At 48.9% G+C, this 21,311-nt stretch overlaps 1 protein-coding gene across 5 annotated transcripts in view; it reads left to right on the top strand.

Annotated features, from left to right (window-relative positions):
• The window catches only part of DNAH1 (dynein axonemal heavy chain 1), a 140,351-nt gene that overhangs the window by 11,684 nt on the left and 107,356 nt on the right, over positions 1-21,311 (top strand). Inside the window, exons 1-4 of one of the 5 annotated variants that reach the window (XM_075939496.1) lie at positions 7,968-8,059; positions 15,954-16,217; positions 17,828-17,900; positions 20,698-20,872. In XM_075939496.1, the coding sequence (XP_075795611.1) occupies positions 16,002-16,217; positions 17,828-17,900; positions 20,698-20,872 (464 nt within the window). In that variant the 5' untranslated portion in view covers positions 7,968-8,059; positions 15,954-16,001. Of the gene's footprint in view, positions 1-7,967; positions 8,060-15,953; positions 16,218-17,827; positions 17,901-20,697; positions 20,873-21,311 lie in introns of those variants that run through there. The other 4 variants (XM_075939495.1, XM_075939492.1, XM_075939494.1 and 1 more) reach the window with 4 other exon arrangements.

Below are 21,311 nucleotides of genomic sequence, written 5' to 3'. Positions count from 1 at the left end.
TTTCAAAGGGAAGCTCTCCAGAAGATTCACCACTGAGCAAGCAGTAAGGAATTCCAGATATGCAGCTATATAATGGGAAAACATCACTGATAATAGCAAGCCAAGCTGGTACCCATGCAACAAATCGAGTGATGAACAAGTAGCAGGGAGACATACGTGGGGTCAAGGGGTCCAATCTAAATATAGGACTAGAGTGGGGTCGGGCTACGTGAGTCAGCAATTCTGATGTTGGCACGGCTGTGTCATATTCCCCTGGAATGCTGGGCTCTTTCTGCCGTTCAAGGTGGATGCTGTGTTTCTGTAGCAGCAAAGAGTGCTTGGCTTTGAACTCACCCTGGGTGTGTCTGATTTGAATGCTGGTCAGGTCTGGAACTGGTGTAGACGGGTGTAGCTCCATTAAGCTCAAAGAAGAGGTGCCAGTTCAAACTGGTGGAGGATCGGTCACTGGCATTTAAGAAGCCACATTTGAACTGTAGGACTGTGTGAGCCCCCATGAAGGACTACAGTTCCCTAGCAGCTGTTGTTAAGATGTCACTGGGCATTTTAAAGCATGTGCATGGCGTTTCCTAGAGGGGAAAAAAATCTTCTACTTGTATCTTCCTGTGCATTGTATTCCAGGGCTTTCCAATCTTGGGGTGCAGCTTGTGTGGGCAAGCCGCTAGCTAGCCATGAGACGCTTTGTTTACCTGAGCGTCCCCCGGTATGGTCATTGGTAGCTCCCAGTGGCTGTGGTTCGCCATTCTTGGCCAATGGGGGCTACAGGAAGTGGTGGCGAGCCTTCACTACTTCTTGCGGCTCACATTGGCCAGGATCGGTATACTGCGGCCACAGGGAGCTGCTCACGGCCATGCCTGTGAATGCTCAGATTTTTTAAAAAAGCATATCGCAGCCAGCCAGCGGCTTACCCTTCCAAGCTGCAACCCAAAGTTTGAGAGTCCTGGTTGTATTATGTAGGCTAACATGAGGATAAGCATGAACCTTTTGGGAATTGTGGGCAATGCCAGAAAACATGACCTTGCTGACCATATCCTTTCCAGCAGAGACTGGGGACATCCTGTTCCACTGTAGACCAGTTTGTGAGACTCTGGTCAGGAGAGACCGATTTATCTGCTCCTGTGAATAATACCTTAGACTGCGAGCACAACGCGGTGCAAGTAAGAGTATTGCAGTTAGCCTTTTGTTTAATGATCGCTAGTGTGGCTAGAAGCAAGGCTAGTTTCAAGAAGGGGGAGAACTGTCTGTGGGACTCTGAAATTCTAATTCCCCCCTTTTTTCAGTGTAGAGGCTTGTGTGCGCATCATCTGGGGCTGCCTAAAAATCTGGCTTTTTTCCCTTTTACGCTGAGACTTGCAAGGGAACTGGGCACCCAACTACCATTGAATTTCTCTTTGCCTCCAACCCTTCTGAATTCAGTTTGCAATGTGGACAGCAGCTGATGCCTATTCCCAGCTGCAGCCCCCATAGGGAGGCCCATAAACTTGACTCTTCTAGTTTCCAGGGTCTGTAATCTGAAAGAACTGATCTAGGTGTGTTGACCTGTCCTGTTCACCATCTCTGGCATTGTGGGAGATTGGAATACAGTCTTCATTCTGTTAGTAAGCCCAGCTATATAATGTCATTATGATTGCAGTTTCTGCAGTAAGATTGCACTGGAAAATGTAGTTAAAAAGGAGGATTCGTCCTTTGATTTTTTTTTTCAACAAGGGACAAAACAAAATGGGTAGGCTCATCGCTGCACCCTGGCCTCTCCGTACTGCTCCAACAAAACAAAATACCCATCAACTCATCTTAATTGTCTGATTGAGGGCTGCTTTGTGTCATCAGAGCTGGTAAAAGCAGCTGGAACATGAAAGGGAATCTGACCTACTATTTAATAACGTAAGAATGCCCACAGTGGGTCAGACCAAAGGTCCATCTAGCCCAATATCCTGTCTGCCAACAATGGCCAGTGCCACAAGGACACCATCCCTGCCCATCCTAATAGCCATTGATGGACCTATCCTCCTTAAATGTATCTAGCTCTTTTTTGAACTCTGTTAAAGTCCTGGTATTCATAACATCCTCTGGCAAGGAGTTCCACAGGTTGAATGTGTGTTGTATGAAGAAATACTTCCTTTTGTCTGTTTTAAACCTCCTATCTATTAATTTCATTTGGTGGCCCCTAGTCCTTGTTTCAGAGGGGTAGCCATGTTAGTGTGTAACTGAAAAAACTTTAAAAACAACAAATAGTCCTGTAGTACCTTAGGCTACATCTAGACTACAAGCCTCTTTTGAAAAAGAACGTCTAGACTACAACCAATACTTTTGAAAAAGCAAGCTGCTTTTTCGAAAGAGAGCACCCAGGCAGTCTGGATGCTCTCTTTTGAAAAAGCACCGTTTGCATTACATTGCGCCTTTTTTTCAAAGGAGCACTTTCGAAAAAAGGTGTTATTCCTTGTAAAATGAGGTTTTCCTCGGTCGAAAAAACTGCCGCTTTCTTTCAATTTACTTTTGAAAGAACACGGCAGCAGTCTAGATGCAGGGGAAGTTTTTTCGAAAAAAGACCGCTTTTTTCCGAAAAAACCCTGTAATTTAGACACACCCTTAGAGACTACCAAAAAAGTGTAGATGGCATCATGAGCTTTGATGGGCACAACCCACTTCTTCAGATGAATGGAGTTAAGGGGTCCAGGTTGCAAATAAATAGCAGAGAAAGAGGGGGGGACATGGGAAAAAATATTGTCAATTACAGTGTCCGTGCTAAATAAAATGGGTAGAGTGGGTTCTGAGTACTCCAGTCCTTATGTTACGGGAATGAATAAATAACTTTTCCTTATTCACTTTTTTCAGATTGGTCATGATTGTATAGACCTCTATCAGATCCCCCTTTAGTCTCCTCTCCTCTTTTCTCTTTTCTAAGCTGAAAAGTCCTAGTTTTATTAATCTCTCCTCACATGGCAACTTTTTCAAATCCCTAATAATTTTGTTGCACTTTTCTGAATTTTTTCCAATGCCACAGTGTCTTTTTTTTTTTTAGACAGAGCAACTGCATCTGCACGCAATATTCAAGATGTGGGTGTACCACAGATTTATATAGAGGCAATAAGATATTTTCTGTCTTATTCTCGATCCCTTTTTAAATTATTCCTAACATTCTGTTTGCTTTTTTGACTGTTGCTGCACATTGAGTGGATGTTTTCAGAGATTTATACACAATGACTCCAAGATCTCTCTCTTGAGTGGTAATTGCTAATTTAGTCCCCATCGTTATGTATATATAGTTGGGGTTATGTTGTCCACTGTTCATTACTTTGCATTTATCAGAATTAAAATTAATTTGCTATTTTGTTGCCTGGTCACTTAGTTTAGTGAGAGCCTTTTGAATCTCTTCAGAGTTGCTTTGGACTTCACTATCTTGAGCAGTTTGGAATCATCTGCAACTTTTGTCATATCACTGTTTACCCCTCTCTCCAGATCATTTATAAATATGTTGAATAGTATGGGTCCCAGGACAGACCCTTGGGGGACACCACTAGTTACCTCTCTCCATTCTGAAGACTGACCATTTATCTCTACCCTTTGTTTCCTGTCTTTTAAGCAGTTATCAGTCCATGGGAGGACCTTCCCTCTTATCCCATGACAGCTTCTTTTCCAAATTCAAACCTGAACCTAAAAGGGTCCCCATTGAAATGCGTGTGTGTGTAAACACACACCCACTTGCACAAAGTCAAAATTGTCATAGCCTTGACTCTCACCATTTCTAGGTGACTCTTTCTGGTGATATTGTATTTTAAGGTACGATTAAGTCGTTTCTGTCTGATGTATTGTTAGAGTGTTAATTGAACATGTGGTGTTTACGCTAGATTAATACCATGTCACTTGTGTGCGGGAACACATGTAGGTGTAGAGATGGCATTCTATGGCCTGATTCTCTAATGGCTTCCCCATATGTAATCATTTACACCTCTGCCGAATGAATGCTGGGGGGGAGTTGTGAAAACAATACTGTATCAGTTCTACACCCACTTTCCCTGCGTGTAAAAGATGACAAAATCAACAGAGAATCCTGTTCCTCATATCCCACCTCATCTTCAAATTTCATGGGAGTTGGACATTCTTATATTGCAACTTTATTTTGTGTTTCTAGGAAGGGGGGTGTTAACACTCTCTGGCAGTTTCAGGAATTGCTTTGAGTGGTGATGGCTTTCAGAGAAATCCATTACTTCATTCTGCTCAGCCTGGCACTTAGTGAGCTACTATCGGAGAATTGAGGGGGCCATCGAGGGCCCTAGATTTTACACTTCATGGACGAGAATCCAGCATATTTTTATGCTGAGGGCCAGCAGAGATGTGTACAGTATCGACTCAAGCTTGAGCTTCATGTGCTTGTTTTGTGCATTTCTCCTCCGAGACTTAGGTCCAAAGGCCGAGATCCTATTCAACCTGGCTTGATGGTTTGCAAACGAGACTTTAAAGTACCAGGCTAATGCAGGAGTCTTACCTCTGTGATAGGCTACAGGGCTGGATTCTGATACCCTGTCTCATGCTTGCACCCTTCGCTTGCCAGTGAAGTCACTACACAGTAGGGCTTAACTCGAAATAAGCGACGCAAACTGAGCTACGTCAATTGTGTAGCTTATTTTGAAATAGCTTATTTCGACATTGGGAATGTCTATACAGCACTTATTTCAAAACAGAGCACTCTTCCTCCGACTTCCCTTTCTCTTCGTACAATGAAGGTTACAGGAGTCAGAGTACGAAGTCCTCCAGCTTGACAGTATTGCACTATTATTTTGAAATAACTGCTGGCTGTGGAGATGTGGACTAAGTTATTTCAGAATAGCCCTAGTTATTTAGAAATAATATTGCTGTGTAGACGTACCCTCAGAGGGCTGTATCTCTGCAGTCCAGCCACACAACACACACCCAACACGCATGCTGCTCCAGTCGTTTTGCTAGCACAGATTGTTTCCCTACCTCTTCCGCAGGGACTGTATTGGGGCTGAACCAGGACTGTATTTCCACTGATACTGTTCCCCTGTGGAGGTTTGGCAATGGGTGGCCCACCGAGGGGAGTCAAAGGGTGCTGACTTCCCCGCACGGGTGTGCCACCAAGCTAACCACCGAGCCCAAGGCTTGTGAGGGTCCTCAGAACAATGCAGCTTCCTGTCTGAATAGCATCGGCCCACGCCCCAGGTAGAGGGAGCCGGATAAAGAACTGCTTTGCTCACACTCCCTGCCAAGGCCAGCTGGAGCCGCTGTTCCATACTCACATCAGAGATCCAAGCCACAGTGGGATGATGTGAGAATGAGAATGTAGACACACAGCAGCAGACATCGCGATGGCTACTGGGTCAGCGGACAACCACCTAAGCTGTGTGCGACTCTTATGCACCCATCTAGACCTGGCCCTCTTCTGGTTCAGCCATCCTGGGCTAAAACAGCACCCAAGGCAAGTTGGACATCTGCTAAAGATGGCAGCAAGCAGTCAGGTGCAGGTGTGTATCTCCCCTTAGGGCAGCATCAGGCCCTGCCTCTCAGGCCACATCTCCACTTGTGAGAAGATGGACGCTGCGGCAGGCGATCGTCTAGTGTTCAATTTAGATGGTCTAGTAAAGACCTGCTAAATCAAATGCTGAGGGTGACCCCTTCGATGAGGAGTAAGGGAAGTCACCAGGAATGTTTCCACTGTGAGGATGGCACAGAAGCTCGCCTTAAGCTACGTCGACTCTAGCTCAGTTTTTTACATAGCTGGAATTGTGTACCTTAAGCCCATCTTCCCCCAGAGTGCAGACCTGGCCTTGCACAGGAGAGTGGGGAACAGGAGCAGTCAGTCCACACGGACTTCCAGCACTGACTGTCACACACCCGGCTGGTCCCTGTTATGGCTCGCTAGCTTCTTGAAAGCCGAAATGTTTAAGGAGCTGGGCTTTCATCTTCTGACTCACTGAAGCATTTTGTATCCAGCCTTGAAGTGCATGGGGGCGGGTGGGGGTGGGGGCACGCTGGGGCAGGGCCAGCCTGCGGTGAATTCATTTTCTCCTCTTGCTGAGGAGACCTGGGAATACTCCACCAAGGTTTACCTACCCAGCTCTCTCCACCTGTCAGTAAGATCTGAGCTCTGACAACAGGGCAGTGGAAAAGGGAGAAGAACGGTATCAGCACTAACCAGCAGGACCCCATCTTTAATAAGGCACAAGGCCTGGGTAACCATTGGGCACGTGCAGCTGAGACTTTCCTTAAGAGCTGCTGCTTTGGTTGGGCAGTAGGGCAGCTGCGCCTCAGGTGCCACAGCTTCTGTGACCCTGCTGCTTCTGGGGAGTTGATTGTTAAGCTGCAGTGTGGGAGGTGTGTGTTGCGAGAAGGGAGCCTGTGTGCAGGAAGAAGCTGCTGCCCCTTGCTTCTGGGATTGTCTTCCTCCACTCCCATTTCACGGCCCCAGTTGTAGTGCAGTTGTAGCAGCATCCGCCCAGGAGAGGCCAGCTGGGGGAGGTAGAGTTTCCCAGGCTGCCTCAACCTGCTGGCTTTGTACACGGCCTGGCTCCATCACCAATGTTCTGCTTACAGCTAGTGACAGCCCTGGACTCCGGTGTTCATTGTGTGAACTCCACTGCCCCCATGAGGCCAGAGTCTCTGCCCCAGAGCCCTAGTAGAAGGCCCTAGCAACAGGAGCAGATCTTTTGCCTCCAGCCATTTACACCTCACCTCCTTTGCTCTATGGGCTTTGATCCAGTCTCCTATCTTCCTTCCTGTGTGTTCCTCTCTACTCTTCCATCCTCCCCTTCCTTCTCTCCCCCCCCCCAAAAAAAAAAAAATCTGTGGAATGAATAAAACAGGTATCAATTTTCATTCTAACAACGTGCTTGTATGCTATATCCCTTTCTGCTTATTTTAAACTGCAAGTTCTTTGGGGAAGTATCTAGACCTTCCTCTGAGTTGGTACAGCTCCTAGCACACTGGAACTCTAATCCTCCCTGGAGACTTTGGCCACTATTTTAGTATAAATAATAATAACTGCTGTCATGTTCCAAGCATTACAATTGTCTATGCCTATTTAAAGCCTACCCGATTGCATTTCAGATAGGAACCTATTATAGTGGTAATATCAATTGCAGAGGGCGATGGAATCTGTACAATACAGGGTTTAATTAATTAATCACACACTTTAGCCACTTGGAAGCACTTTGCCCAAGCCTCCATTCCCTGCAGTAATGCCTGCATCTAACCGATCACTTGTGGCTGAGCAAGAGTGTAGTTTTCAGAAGGGCATCCAGACTTTGCTTATTTAAAGATTTCTGCCCCTCCCTGCTCTGACCCTAGTGTCGATCCTTCACCCTCCCTCGAAATAGCACGGGGTGGGCAAAAATGTGACCTGGATCACTAACAGCTTGTTTTCATGAGCTGTGTTACAGCAGCTCTGCAGGCTGAGCCGGACCCCATTGTGCTGGGCGCTGCACAAGCTCTGAGATGGCCCCTGCCCCGCAGAGCTTACAGAGGAGCCAGGCACTGGGATTGCATTGCCCCGTCCCCCAGGCACCCTGTGCCAGTGCCAGGAACCCGGATCCAGTCCATTGGCAGCCACAAGGAGATGGGGAGGTTGCGGGGATCCCCTGACCCGGCCCCTAGGCACTGCTGCTGGGTCCCGGGCTAAGTACCCTGCCCTCCAGACCACCCTGCGCCGACCACCGAGTAGCCTCCCTACAGGCAAGAGAGGCCAACTTCCGGGTTGGCACGGGGCCTTCTAGCCCGCAGCTCCTTTCCCTTGTACTGGTCTTCCCCATTCCCCCTCCCCTTCAGGGCTCTGCTTGGACGCAACCAAATTCCCCAAGAGGGGGAGGGCGCCATGCAGATTGAAACGCCATACACACTGCGGGGGGGAGCCAGACCCGGGGGAGCAGAAGTAGCCCCGGAAGGCGCAAACCACTGAATTTATGGCTGTTACTATTTGACAGGTGGGGGACGAGGGAGTGGACACCCCCCCCCCCGCTGGAATGGTCGTGTCCCTTAGCAACGGGCGCCGGCGTCGGATGCTTGGCGACGAGGCCAGTGCACGGCCCGGGCGGGGAAGCGGGGCAGGCTGGTGCGTACGGGCTGGTCCTGCGCCTGCCCCCACAGGGGGCGCCCTAGGCCCTGGGAGGTGGGGCCCCTGGCGGGGGGGAGGGGCGGCTGTCGGTGCTGGGCCACGCGGCGCCTACCTGCCCGTGGCCTCCTGGCCGCCGTGGCCGTGGCCCCTGGGGCTGCTCGCCCCCCCCCGGACCGGGCCGAGGGGGACGTGGCCTTTTGGGGTGCGGGGCGCGGGCCCGAGCGTGAACACGCCCAGGGCGCTCCGCCCAGGATTGGCCACGCCCCCGGGATGCCACTGGCGGTAGGGCTCGAGGCCACGCCCCCGGGGTGCCACTGGCGGTAGGGCTCGAGGCCACGCCCCCGGGGTGCCACTGGCGGTAGGGCTCGGGGCCACTCCCCCGGGGTGCCACTGGCGGTAGGGCTCGAGGCCACGCCCCCGGGGTGCCACTGGCGGTAGGGCTCGGGGCCACTCCCCCGGGGTGCCACTGGCGGCAGGGCTCGGGGCCACTCCCCCGGGGTGCCACTGGCGGTAGGGCTCGGGGCCACTCCCCCGGGGTGCCACTGGCGGTAGGGCTCGGGGCCACTCCCCCGGGATGCCACTGGCGGTAGGGCTCGGGGCCACTCCCCCGGGGTGCCACTGGCGGTAGGGCTCGGGGCCACGCCCCCGGGATGCCACTGGCGGTAGGGCTCGGGGCCACGCCCCCGGGATGCCACTGGCGGTAGGGCTCGGGGCCACGCCCCCGGGATGCCACTGGCGGTAGGGCTCGGGGCCACGCCGCCCGGGGTGCCACTGGCGGTAGGGCTCGGGGCCACGCCCCCGGGATGCCACTGGCGGTAGGGCTCGGGGCCACTCCCCCGGAATGCCACTGGCGGTAGGGCTCGGGGCCACGCCGCCCGGGATGCCACTGGCGGTAGGGCTCGGGGCCACGCCGCCCGGGATGCCACTGGCGGTAGGGCTCGGGGCCACGCCGCCCGGGATGCCACTGGCGGTAGGGCTCGGGGCCACGCCGCCCGGGATGCCACTGGCGGTAGGGCTCGGGGCCACGCCCCCGGGATGCCACTGGCGGTAGGGCTCGGGGCCACTCCCCCGGGATGCCACTGGCGGTAGGGCTCGGGGCCACTCCCCCGGGATGCCACTGGCGGTAGGGCTCGGGGCCACTCCCCCGGGATGCCACTGGCGGTAGGGCTCGGGGCCACGCCGCCCGGGATGCCACTGGCGGTAGGGCTCGGGGCCACGCCGCCCGGGATGCCACTGGCGGTAGGGCTCGGGGCCACGCCGCCCGGGATGCCACTGGCGGTAGGGCTCGGGGCCACACCGCCCGGGATGCCACTGGCGGTAGGGCTCGGGGCCATGCCGCCCGGGATGCCACTGGCGGTAGGGCTCGGGGCCACTGGCGGTGGGGCTCGGGGCCACTCCCACCCGGATGCCACTGGCGGTAGTGCTCGGGGCCAGTCCCCCGGGATGCCACTGGCGGTAGGGCTCAGGGCCACGCTGCCCGGGATGCCACTGGCGGTAGGGCTCCGGGCCACGCCGCCCGGGATGCCACTAGTTGTATGACTTGGAGCCACGCCATCTAGGATGCCACTAGTGGTAGGGCTTGAAGCCATATCGCCCAGGATGCCACCACTTCATCCTTTCTGGGTAGTTCTAGACGTAGGACTCCTAGCTGCCCACTGCCCAGCTGTCCATCCCTCTCCACATTCCAACAGCAACCAGAAACATTGCGTTTTCTAACGAGAGCCTGGTTACCAACCTCTGCCCCCTTGTTTAATGATGGCAACTTGACCGCTTTTGGCATTTGTGATGTTTCAAGTCAAATGATGCGTTAGGGCCCAGTCGAATGCTTGTTGAAGTCAAAGGCACTGGATCAGGTCCTTGATACTTAGCATTGTATTCCAATTGGTTGTGTAGTATTCATAAACACCTAACAGATGAAGTGAAGAGATGGCGCTTCATGAATTAAAATATTATTAGCAGCACTGGCTGAACACTGTAATGACTTTTGTTACAACCAAGGCTGGTGTAAATAAAGAAAGCGCTAGCTCATCAACTCTTCTCTGTTCTTTGTTGGATTTCTTTGTGGATTTGGCAACAGATTGTTTATGGTCAATTTCACTGTTTCCCCTGTGTAATCAGTTTTCTTTGTTGTTTGTGTAGGTCTTTCCTTTAGTGTTAGAGAGGGAAAATATATTTAAAAAAAAAACAGGAAAATGTAATTGTAGAACCATCAACACTGTCAGGGGGACAGGATGGTGGTGTACTTTAAACTATTTTTAATTCACTTTTTGAAACAGACACAATTCAAATAGATTGATGTTTAAAGACGTATGTAGGGTGCTTATCACTGTGTTGAACTCATGTTATATGACTCATAAGTGTGGCAAGAAAGAATTCCCATATATTAACTGTCAGAAATAAGGGATGTTAATGGGTAACTGGTTAACATGCTGGGGTGCCACTTCTGGCCCCACTCAGGCTGGGAGCCAGCAGTCCTGCGTGGAATCGGAAGCAGCCAGGCTGGAGTGGCCCCTGCTCATGGGGGAGGGGCACTCCAGCCCTCTACTGTTTAATCAATCAATTGGTTAGACATAACATTTAACCAATTAACTAACTATACGGTATTTTACATCCCTATCGGAAATTGTGGTGACTGATTGCATACATAGAGATGAATACTATTTTTCTACCTATCTGTCGTTCATACTGATTTTGCCCTTTTAACATTTTGTTTTTGGGAATGATATTTTTTAAAGTAATTTTCTTTGTTACAATCACAGAAACATTTTTGAACTTCATTTAAAAAAAATAATTGTTCTCTTGGTTGGCTTGATTGAAACCATGGATCAAAGAATCGAAGAGGAGGCAAGGGATCAAAAGCTCATCCTAGTCTGAGAAAAACGTGTGGGAGGTTGACTTCTTGGTTATGTAAAAACTGGATTTACTGAGAAATTGTAATTACAGTTTTGCTATCCTACTATGAATACTGTAGCTAATGTTGTGTCAGCAGCTCCATTATAATATCTTTTGCACAATCCCATTTAGGAACTTCTGCTTAACACAGTGATGTATGTGTGTGTGTGTGTTTTTTTTCCTGGATTTATTTATCTATATAAATCCCGGAAGCAAATTTTCCCGGAGTTCAAGGATAGTGTGGCTTTGTTTGGCTGGATGATGAGTATTGAACTGCTAGAAAGGTGGTGATAAAATACTTATTGTAGTTTAATGGTTTAAGACTTGACACAGCCAGTTATCCATTTGCCAGCGTTGGGTGGGGAAACTTTCCTTGGCAAATGTCTGTGAAAAGTGTGTGTGTGTACATGAGTGTGGAGACTAAATTATCAATTTCTGTATAACATGCTTTCAGGAGGAGATTTTGACTTCCAGTGAGAATTGTGTGCCTTTGAAAATCTCTTCCTTAAAGTAAAGTTTCCCAGCCCTTGTGGTTCCAAAGGAAATCTTATAACCATGAAGTGAGTGTAACCTGCTGAGTTTGCATAGAAATGGTTTTATTGCCACAGCTGCAGCTGCAGAGAATGAAATTAACAAGACTGGGGCAGTTTCATTGCTCACATTCAGACCTCTTTTGGAAACAAGAAAGTTGTCCAGAATAATATTAGTTTTACATTACAACTGCAAGGAACAGCTGTGAGCAGCAGCAGAGACAACTCTTGAGGAAGAGGCTCCAAAAAGCAGACGTTGGGGAAGGGTAGTGTATACCTTCAGATGCCGTGTTTCATTTACCTCAGTTATGAGGCTAAGAGAGATAGAGAACCTCTTCTGTTCAAACCAGCCCAGAGGCTGAGAATGGGGGAGAAGAGACAGACTGCTGCTCCCACTTTTAGTGGCTGGGAGTGAGCATAAGAATGGCCATACTGGGTCAGACCACAGTTTTATGTAGCTCAGTATCCTGTCTTCTGACGGTGGCCAATGCCAGGTACCCCATGGAGCAGGAGTGGGCAATAATTTTCACAGTGGGGCCACTTTATGAATTTTGGTACATGGTCATAGGTTGGTTCCACCCCTGGAAGGGGCAGGGGGCCTAGATAGAAGGGTTGGGGCTGGGAACTAGCCTCCCCCCAGAGTTGTCTGGTGCCAGAGACTTTGAATTAAAAACACAGCAAAGGGCTCGCAGCTCCCAGCACTGCTGCTACTGCGTTGCCTGGAACTGCCCAGGGTTGCTGCAGATGTTTAAAAGGGCTCACGGCTCTGGCCACTGCTGGGGTAGGACCACAACAAAGCAGTGGGCCATTTAAATAGGATCTTGCTGCCTGAGCCACCTCCTGGAAATCGGCCAGATGCAATCTGCGGGCCGGATCAAATTGTTAGGCGGGCCGCATCTTGCCCAGCCCTGCTATAGAGAATGAACAGACGGACAATCAAGCGATCCTCTCCTCTCACCCATTCCCAGCCCTGACAAACAGATAAGAAACCGCGAACATCTGATTTATCAATTGTCTACTAGATCAGTCAGCTAGAGGCTGATATGAAGTATGGAGCCCCCAAGCAGGATTCAGGAATAGCACTCCAGTAGAAATTCCTTGCTGAGGACTGGAATTTGCTCTGGATTTTCTGGTGCACCCGCTCTTTATTAAACACTCTGACTAGGCATTTTGGTACTTTGTCTGCTAGTTGGCTGGGAAATGTTTCAAGGTCTGATTTTGTTCTTGTAGATGTTGGACAGTGTGTCAGTGTTACACTAGTCAGGCATATACATTGTCCTCTCTTGTGTATCTGTGTGGGCCTGACAGATGGATGTTTTTGAGCAGGATGCTGAATAAGGGTTTATTTTAATTGGTGAATAAATTTAGTGATCATAAAGGACATCCTGGAGGTGTAGATGACAACGCAAGGTGTAAAGCAGTAGAGAAAGTGTGGTAGATACTTCCTCCACACAGCTGTCAATGGAACTCAGCCCTGACCTGCAGTAGCTTATGCTATTTCAGACCTGGGCAGAAATTGCTAATCGTGCATGTGTGGGGAGGGACCAGGGGGCGGTTCTGATGTTCACAAATATAGTCTAGGATGAGACTGTGGCCTTCGGAGGTGAAAGGGTAGTGTGGTAACTTGCTGTCCCACTTTGCCTTCCCACAGCCCACTGAGCTGTCCTAGTAAGAAAGCCTCAGCAGGGTCATTTTGCATTACCCTTGTTCCACTGTATTGGTGCAGCAGGCATAAAAGAGTCCAGCAGTGATTCATCAGGAGTCCTTGGATCTCAGCTGATACCAATCAATCCTGCTGTGCTGCTAAAATAGATCTGTCCAGAGCATAAAATAACTAATAAAAAACAACAGCTGCCATGGAAAATTCATTCTTTAAGGTCTGAGCTCTCAGTTGGGAAACACAAGAGGGGCTAGGAGGAGAAAGTTAGATCCTCCTCCAAAGTCTCCCGATTTCACTCATTTACTCACATAATAGTGATCTTAATTTGTCATCTGTTTATTTAAAAAAAACATTCAAAATTGTCCACTGATTTGAATGCTCCAATAACGGTGTGCAGTTATTCCCTGCCATCTCAGATGTGTATGTAATGCTTTCCCTGCTGTGTGTACCTGATTCATTCTAGGCAGGCAGCTAGCTGAAATTTACAACATTCATGCTCTCTGAACAGAGGAGATAGGATGTTTGTAAATTTCACTTCACTGCCTGCATTCAGGAACAGAGCAGAGGGTCTCAGTAGGCAAATGCATGTGTGTTTTGTCACCTCTGACTGACAGCAGACCCCAACACAGTGACAGCGCTAGTTTTCAACTATAAGCCTTGACAAGACCTTTTTAATGAAAATCCGCCGTGGCAAGTTGGAAAACTCAGCCAGCAGATTTTGGGCAGATTTTTTCCCCCCAGAATTAAACCAGACAGAACAACAGGACTTTCATGGGACACAGAACAGGCACCTCTGTAAATCATAGAATCACAGAATCGTAGGAATGGAAAGGACCTGGTGAGGTCATCTAGTCCAGTCTCCTGTACTCATGGCAGGACTGAATATTATCTAGCTCAAGGTGGGCAAACTACAGCCTCCAGGCTGCATTTGGCCCCTCAGAGTTTTTAATATGGCCTTTAGGATTACCAGTGCAGTGGGGCTAAGGCAGGCTCCTTGCATTCCCTGGGCCCATGCTACTCCCAGAAGTCAGTGGCATCTCCCTGCAGACCCTGGGTGTGTGTGTGGGGGGGGGGGGGATGAGGGGGCAACTCCACGCGCTGCCCTCACCTGCAGACTCTCATTGGTCAGGAAAAGGGAACAGCAGCCAATGGAAGTTGCGGAAGCAGTGTCTGCATGCAAGGATAGTGCATGGAACTGACTCCCTCCCCTCTCCCAGGAACTGCTGCCAGATGTGTCAGAGACTTCTGAAAGCAGCACAGGGCCAGGCCAAGGGGGAGCCTGCTTTGGCCCCGCTGTGCCACCAACCAGAAGCTGCCCAAAGTAAGCAGTGTCCAGCTGGAGCCTGCGTCCCACAACCCCAACCTCCTGCCCTGAGCCCCCCCTCCTACACCCTCTATACCGCAACCCCTGGCACCCCTCGCCACCTCCCACTCCCCAACCTCCTGCACCACCACGCAATTTCCCTATCCAGATATGCCCCTTGGGCCAAAAAGTTTGCTCACCCCTGATCTAGACCATCCTTGACTGGTGTCTGTCTAACCTGCTCTGAACCTCCAGTGATGGAGATTCCACAATCTCTCAAGGCAATGTATTCCAGTGCTTAGCCACCCTGACAGAAAGGTTTCCTAATGTCCAACCTAAACCTCTCTTGCTGCAGTTTAAGCCCGTTGCTTCTTGTCCTGCCCCAGAGGTTAAGGAGAATAATTTTTCTCCCTCCTCCTTGTAATAAACATTTATGTACTTGAAAGCTTCTGTCATGTCCCCTCTTAGTCTTCTCTTTTGCAAACGAAAGAAACCCATAGGAAGATTAAGGGCTATTCTTTGCTTATAGCTAGTCTTTAGGCCTAGCTGTGAGCAAGGTCTGGTGCATAAGTGGCACCATTCCAGATATAGCTTCACCATACATTTATGGTAATTCCAGGACAGACATCTTTAAGCTTGTAGAACTGCATAGGGGTAGCTGGACTGCTTTAACTAGTCGAGTTGAGTTACAGCAGTAATGTTTTTTTCTTCAGACAAGCCCTTAGTAGGGGCTGAATGTTGCAGTCCTTGGTTTCACATTAGCAGCTTGCCAGGAGTCTGAGGGCTGTGCTTCGTTAGCATCTGCAGTTATGTAACGATTTTTTTGGTATCCAAAGTAAAAGTGCACACCGGTAATATTTGCCTGTACTTGTCTGTCCCTGATAGAGGGAGAGAAATGGAGTTGAGATTGCCAGCAAAAATAAATAAATAAATGCCCCGCAGTAATAGAGAGCTCCTGGCTATGTTTTAATATCCAACAGGCCTTGCTTTATTTATCTGAGCCTGGGAGTCAGAACTGGCTGGCAACTGGGACTGGCTGGGTGGGGAGTGTGGGGTTAAGCTTCCTAGAGTTGGGTTAAGTTTGGAGGGGACTGTTACGCTGAAGGGGTTTGGTAAAGGCCCTGCGTACCTGACAGGGCCTGTAGCTCAGAGGGCTTATGTGCTAGTTTCAGTGCAGGCCTGCTCCAGTTCTGCTGGCCATCTCTTAGCTGTTGGGAAGTCCCTGCTGTTTCAGGAACGCAGCTTTTTATGCCTCCACTGATGAGTTTTCTCCTCCGAAACCTGTGTGGAAGCATGAAGCTCCCCATTTTCCAGGGGTTAGTGAGCCATCCAATCATCTGTGTGCGACAGATGGCCACCAGGCCATAAAAGTAAAGCGCGGTGTCATGGCAGGGGCACGTGCACCTCGCTACCTGCTTAGTAGGCCAGCAATGGGGAAACCGCTGCGAAGTATTTTACAAGCAGCAGAGACGCAGTGTTAATAGTATCAATTGGTTTCTTTTCCAGAAGGCCCATGATTGCTTCCCAGCATCTTTCCCCTGACTGGTGAAGAGGATGGATAAGACAAAAAGAGAATTGACAAACTCGCTGGGGAGGAGCCCCTATTCTCCTCAACACAGCAGCCAGGCTCAGGTCTTGGACCCCAGCCCAGGAGCCAGCTCAACCCCAACAGAGAGCAACTCCAGGGGGACCAACAGGAAATACCCAGTGGTGAAACAAAAGGGATTTTACTCTGATGTTCTCTATCCAGGAGCCACAGATCTCTTGGGGGTAAGTGCAAAGAGCCTCCTCTTTCTCCATCTTTGCTGCTAGAGAGTCACAGATCTGTAAGGATCCATGTGAAAAGCAGATAATCTGCAAGGCGTGCTCATGCGGAAAATAGGACTGCAGCTTAGAATGCCACTTACCTATCACACACACAACTCCTTGGCTTCCTTGTCCTCTTTTCTCTTGCCCATAATTATTCCCCCTCTACTCCTCCTCTGGTTCATTTCTTCACCCAGTCTTCACTGAGCAAGGCAGCTGGCTCCAGGAACCCCATTTCAGATTTTGGTGTGTGTGGGGGTGGGGGAGAAGACTTTAACTAGAGAACTCCTGGTCAGATAATAATCTCTAATATATCTATGTATCTATATCTATAGATATATACGTTTTAGAGAAATTGTGCATCTGTCTGTCTGAGAGTCCATCTGTGAGTCTGTTTGTTCAAGAACTCTTAAACAGTAAAAACTAGGACCACCAAATTTTGTATGCAGTTTCTTCTTATTATAACTTAAAGCAAGGTCAGGGTTTTGTTGTGCCAGGAAAACGGGATGTGCCTGGAATGGGATTGTTTTCCATAACATGGAAAGGGAGGGGACTGATAGAAGGAACAGAGATACTGCAGAGTGACCACTGGGGGGCAGCGAGTGCAAGGGACAACTATCCTGCAGTGTGACCACAAGGGGGTGGACATACCATGAAGAGAGTGGACAAATTTGAGAGAGTGGGTTTTGCTCATGAAAGCTCATGATTCTATATCTATATCTATATCTATATCTATATCTATATCTATATCTATATCTATATCTATATCTATATCTATCTATGGTGCTATGCAGCTACAGGACTACTCATTGGTTTTTTAGAGGTTCAGGTACTTCCAGATCTTTAACTTAATCACCAGCCCTTTCTTACCTTAATCACCCTGCCTCTGTAAACAAGGCACTGACTGCCTGCGCCCAGGGTACAAGCTGCAAGAAGCACCTCTCCTCTGCAGAATTCATATTCCACATTAATTCTGTGCAGTTAAGAGATCTACCTGGGACTCCCAGCTCCTGTATGAAATGTAGGGTGGAGTAAGAGCCCCCCCACCACTTCCCCCAGCCCTGCCTTCTGCAGCTGTTCCCCTCGGTCAGAGCCCTCTGCTGCATAGGATTTGACTCTGTGGGGTGAAATAACACTTTGTCTCTCGCAATTCACAATTTCCTTGAATTCCAGGGACTCCTGGCTCTCAGTGCAGTCACAGTGTTACATGTATCACCATTTTATTGTGGGAAGGGCACAGATCTCCAGCGGGCTAGTAAATGTTTCAGGCCCAATCTTCAGCTGGTGTAATTAAGCATAACTTCTATGGCTTCCTTGCTCTTTGGCCCTCTCCTTGGAGGTAGCTTGTTGGTTTCAGGCTGCATTCTCTTAGCCTCTGTGTGTGTGTGGTGCTATCTTACAGCCTTTATCCATGGGTCTCTGTGTTTCAACATGTCCTCAAGGCCCTCCTGGAAGATTTTTTTCTTCTTTCCCTCCCCTCTCTGTGGATCCCCTTAACCCACTCCCTCTCTCTCTGACTCCTCTCTCTTATCTCTGACTCTCCCTGGTGACACTCTTATGTGCTGGGTTTGCAGGATGTGTGTGCTGGCCCCAGCGTCTACAAGAATTTACTGAGACAAGCTGATCTTGAGCAGCACACGCCAAAAGGTAAATGGTCTGAAAAGAATAATGCCTCTGGCTACAGGCATGCTGGGAAATGGGACCTTAAAGAATGAATGTTGCTAGCATTAGGCATACTGGGAAATTTGTACTTCAGCTGATGACTTTAGGCTAGTGGTCCCCAACCTGTGGGCCTCAGACCCCTGGTCGTCTGCGATCGTACTGCAGGATGTCCGTGGAAAGTTTAAAAGTAAAGATCCGGCCCACGGCAGTGGGAGCAATCTAATCTAATCTAATCTAATCTAATCTAATCTAATCTAATCTAATCTAATCTCTCCTCTCCTCTCCTCTCCTCTCCTCTCCTCTCCTCTCCTCCCCCAGGGAGGGAGGCTGTGAAATTTTAATACATTGAAAAGAGGTCTGTATGCTCAAAAAGGTTGGGAACCACTGCTTCAGGCTAATCCCTATTGTAGAAAAGCATTGGAAATACTTCTCAAAGCCAAGGATGGTCCCAAGGTAATGGAATCTCTTGGGAATGGTAGAGTGAAGTGACCCACCAAGTCATTAGAATGATCCCCTTCGTGAGCAAAAAGCTATTTGCCACGTGACGGGGCATCCCTCATCCCTGCGATGACCACGGAGTGATTGAGTCCATTTCTAATCTAGGAGGTGGCTCTTGTAGCTAGACCTTTGTTGTACCCTGGTAAGAACAAGAAGATTAATGTTGCTAGGAATGATCTATCCTTCACAGCTGTGTTATGTTTGCCAGTCCGTGGACAAGAAGTTAGCAAAGGCTGTGCAGTATTTGGCCAGGCAGGAAATGCACCGTCCTTTTGTTTGATCTGGAGTCCAGTTCCATATGCAAGCAATGGAGCCTTGTGCCTTGGACAAAGGGCCCTGCCTCTCCCTTCCCACTTGCCCATGTCCTGAAGGCTAGAGTATGGCCTGAGAGACTGACTAAGAGAGGAAAAACTCTTTCCTTCCCCAGTCTGGTTATTTGGGTCATAGGCTGGGGAGAAATGGCAGCTGTCTATCACCTTGCGGTACTTTAGCTGTGGTGTTTATTGTCATGAGTAAGGGAGAATGACTTCACCTTTAAGTGACTCTTGACAAGACCGACTCATTCTCACAAGTGGAGACAGATCTTTATTTGCGATATGCTACTTCTATAATGGAGAAAAAACTCCGGCTGTAATACAAATGCCAATGACACACTAAGTATTGGCATAAATAACTGGTAATGCACAAAGTGCTGCAATGAATAGCTTCATAGGTTTCAATGAAGTGAAATGGCACAGTGGGAATAATAGCATTGCCTGACAATAGAGATAAGCAGGGCGGTTCTGGGAAGAAACCAAACCGACATTTGTGTAGGGTTACAGATTTCTGTTCAAACCTCTGTGCTGTATCGACTCTTCAGTAAAAACACATCTTCAAACATACCCGAAACCTGGGTGTGCATATGGACAGTTCATGATGCTGTACCGTATTTGATTCATGAGATGCATACAAAGGAAATGAAATCTATAGAGCAGCCTCATTAGGATTGGGCTCCGCTTGCGAAGTGGTCTTTTCATAACAAGCGAAGGTTAGATTGGTGGTTTTGTGTGACAGGGATTCTGATCCTGAAATATCAGGGGCATCAGCGTTTTTGCCTTCAGTGACAGCTGCAGAGGCTCAGTGCCTCATGGAATTGGTTTCAAAGGCCTCAGTCCAGCAAACTCCTCTGCACAATTGCTCTGATGTCTGTAGGGCTCTGTACAGGCACCAAGAGCCAAGTACACAGAGCAAGTTGTAGTCCCACCTTCTTCACAACCTTGATCGTGTCCAAGTGTCCAGTGTAAGGCCCGAAATCCCAAGTTTCTCCTTGGCCATCATGAAAGTTTTTTAAGTAAGAGATAAAAGAGGCCACCTTTCCTCAAAGCTCTTTATCTTATTTTTAGCTCAGTATTAGTCTCTCTCCAAGGGGAGCATGCTCTTTACATCTAGCAGCCAATTACTTATTTCAGGTAAAACCTCGAATTCCTAGCTTGTTACAATTCTCTTATTTGCAGCTAATGATGCTACTATACTTAGTCATCTAAACATTTGTGCGTTATTTATAGGTTATCTAAGATGATTTTTCCTTAGTTCAAAGCTTTGGAGATCTTTACGCCTAGAGCATAATTTCCACTGAAAACAACAGGCCAAAGTCCTGAGATTGTTAAGTCAGTTTGTATCAGTCCTTAATGAGACAAACTCCTGTTGAAAAGAATGGAAATTTTGCCTGAGTGAGAACTGTGTGACTGACTCCTTTTGAGGTTTGACTAAATAAAACATGAATGAGCACATCAGAAGTTACAGGTTATCCGAGTTGCTCTCTCTCTAGATTTATATGCTTCTCGTCGCCATAGTATCTGAGTGCCTCACAGCTATGCATGAATCTTACCCTCACAAAAACCTGGCAGGAAAGTATCTTCCGTGTTCTACAGATGGGGAGCTGAGGCACTGGGCAGATTAAGTGTCTTGCCCACGTCCACAGCCCTGTTCACAATCCACTTGCTTTATATTAATTCTTAATGCACAGTATTGCTGTCACTGAGCCCCTAGTGTTGTGTTGCTATTATAGTAACATAATAACACACATGAGCATACAGACAGAAAAAGCGAGGGAGAAAACAAGGTTGGCTTCCACGCATGAAGACACCCTGTGTCAGGGTCTGCTTGACTCCTCCACTCACTCATGCAGTACGGTCGCTCTGACCCTTGTGATCGCCTGCATGCGGTGGCTGGCTGTATGTGCACAGGAATGCAGATACATTGGTTTACGAACGTAGGACTTTGCTTGTGATTTGTTTGATGTCAGTCACAACATTTGAGAGTCCCACGGACTTTGAGTCTTACCTGGACAAGCAAGTGATTGGACCGACCACTGAGATCCTGACCAAGGCAGACTTCCCGCTGCAAGCGTTTAAGCCGAAGGTGCAGCTGCCCTTTCAGGGCCTGCCAGGACAGTGCCCTCGGAAGATTGAGATCGAGAGGTAAGCTCAAGAAGGGGATAAGGTATTAGCCGCTGTAGACATCTGATAGCCACACAGTTGCTGGGCATGGAAGCCGCTCTGAAGATGCAGAGGTACTACATAGATTATGACCCAAGAGGGATGGTATTTTACTGCCGGATTCAGCCTTACTCCTTGCCACATGTGCATTGCTGTTGGCCTAGGCCACGCAGAGGGAGGATGACTGTTTGACAGAATGACTAAGCTTAGAGTGCTTTGTGGACGTCAGAGGTGGGAAAGGCCTCTGAGATCAGCCAGCCCGCCTCTGATAATGCCGGGGTGATCCCTAGAATAAAGGCCTGAGGGTGGAATTTTCCGTGCTCAGCCTTGGCCTGACTCCCCCATCGCCAGGGTCAATGGTAAAACTCCTACTGAAGTCACTGGGTGCAGAGTTTGGCCAACCCTGAGCATTTTAGGGAAT

This window comes from Pelodiscus sinensis, chromosome 11 (genome assembly GCF_049634645.1).
Source record: "Pelodiscus sinensis isolate JC-2024 chromosome 11, ASM4963464v1, whole genome shotgun sequence".
NCBI classification, from domain to species: domain Eukaryota; kingdom Metazoa; phylum Chordata; order Testudines; family Trionychidae; genus Pelodiscus; species Pelodiscus sinensis.
This window is presented reverse-complemented; position numbering and strand designations above follow the sequence as displayed.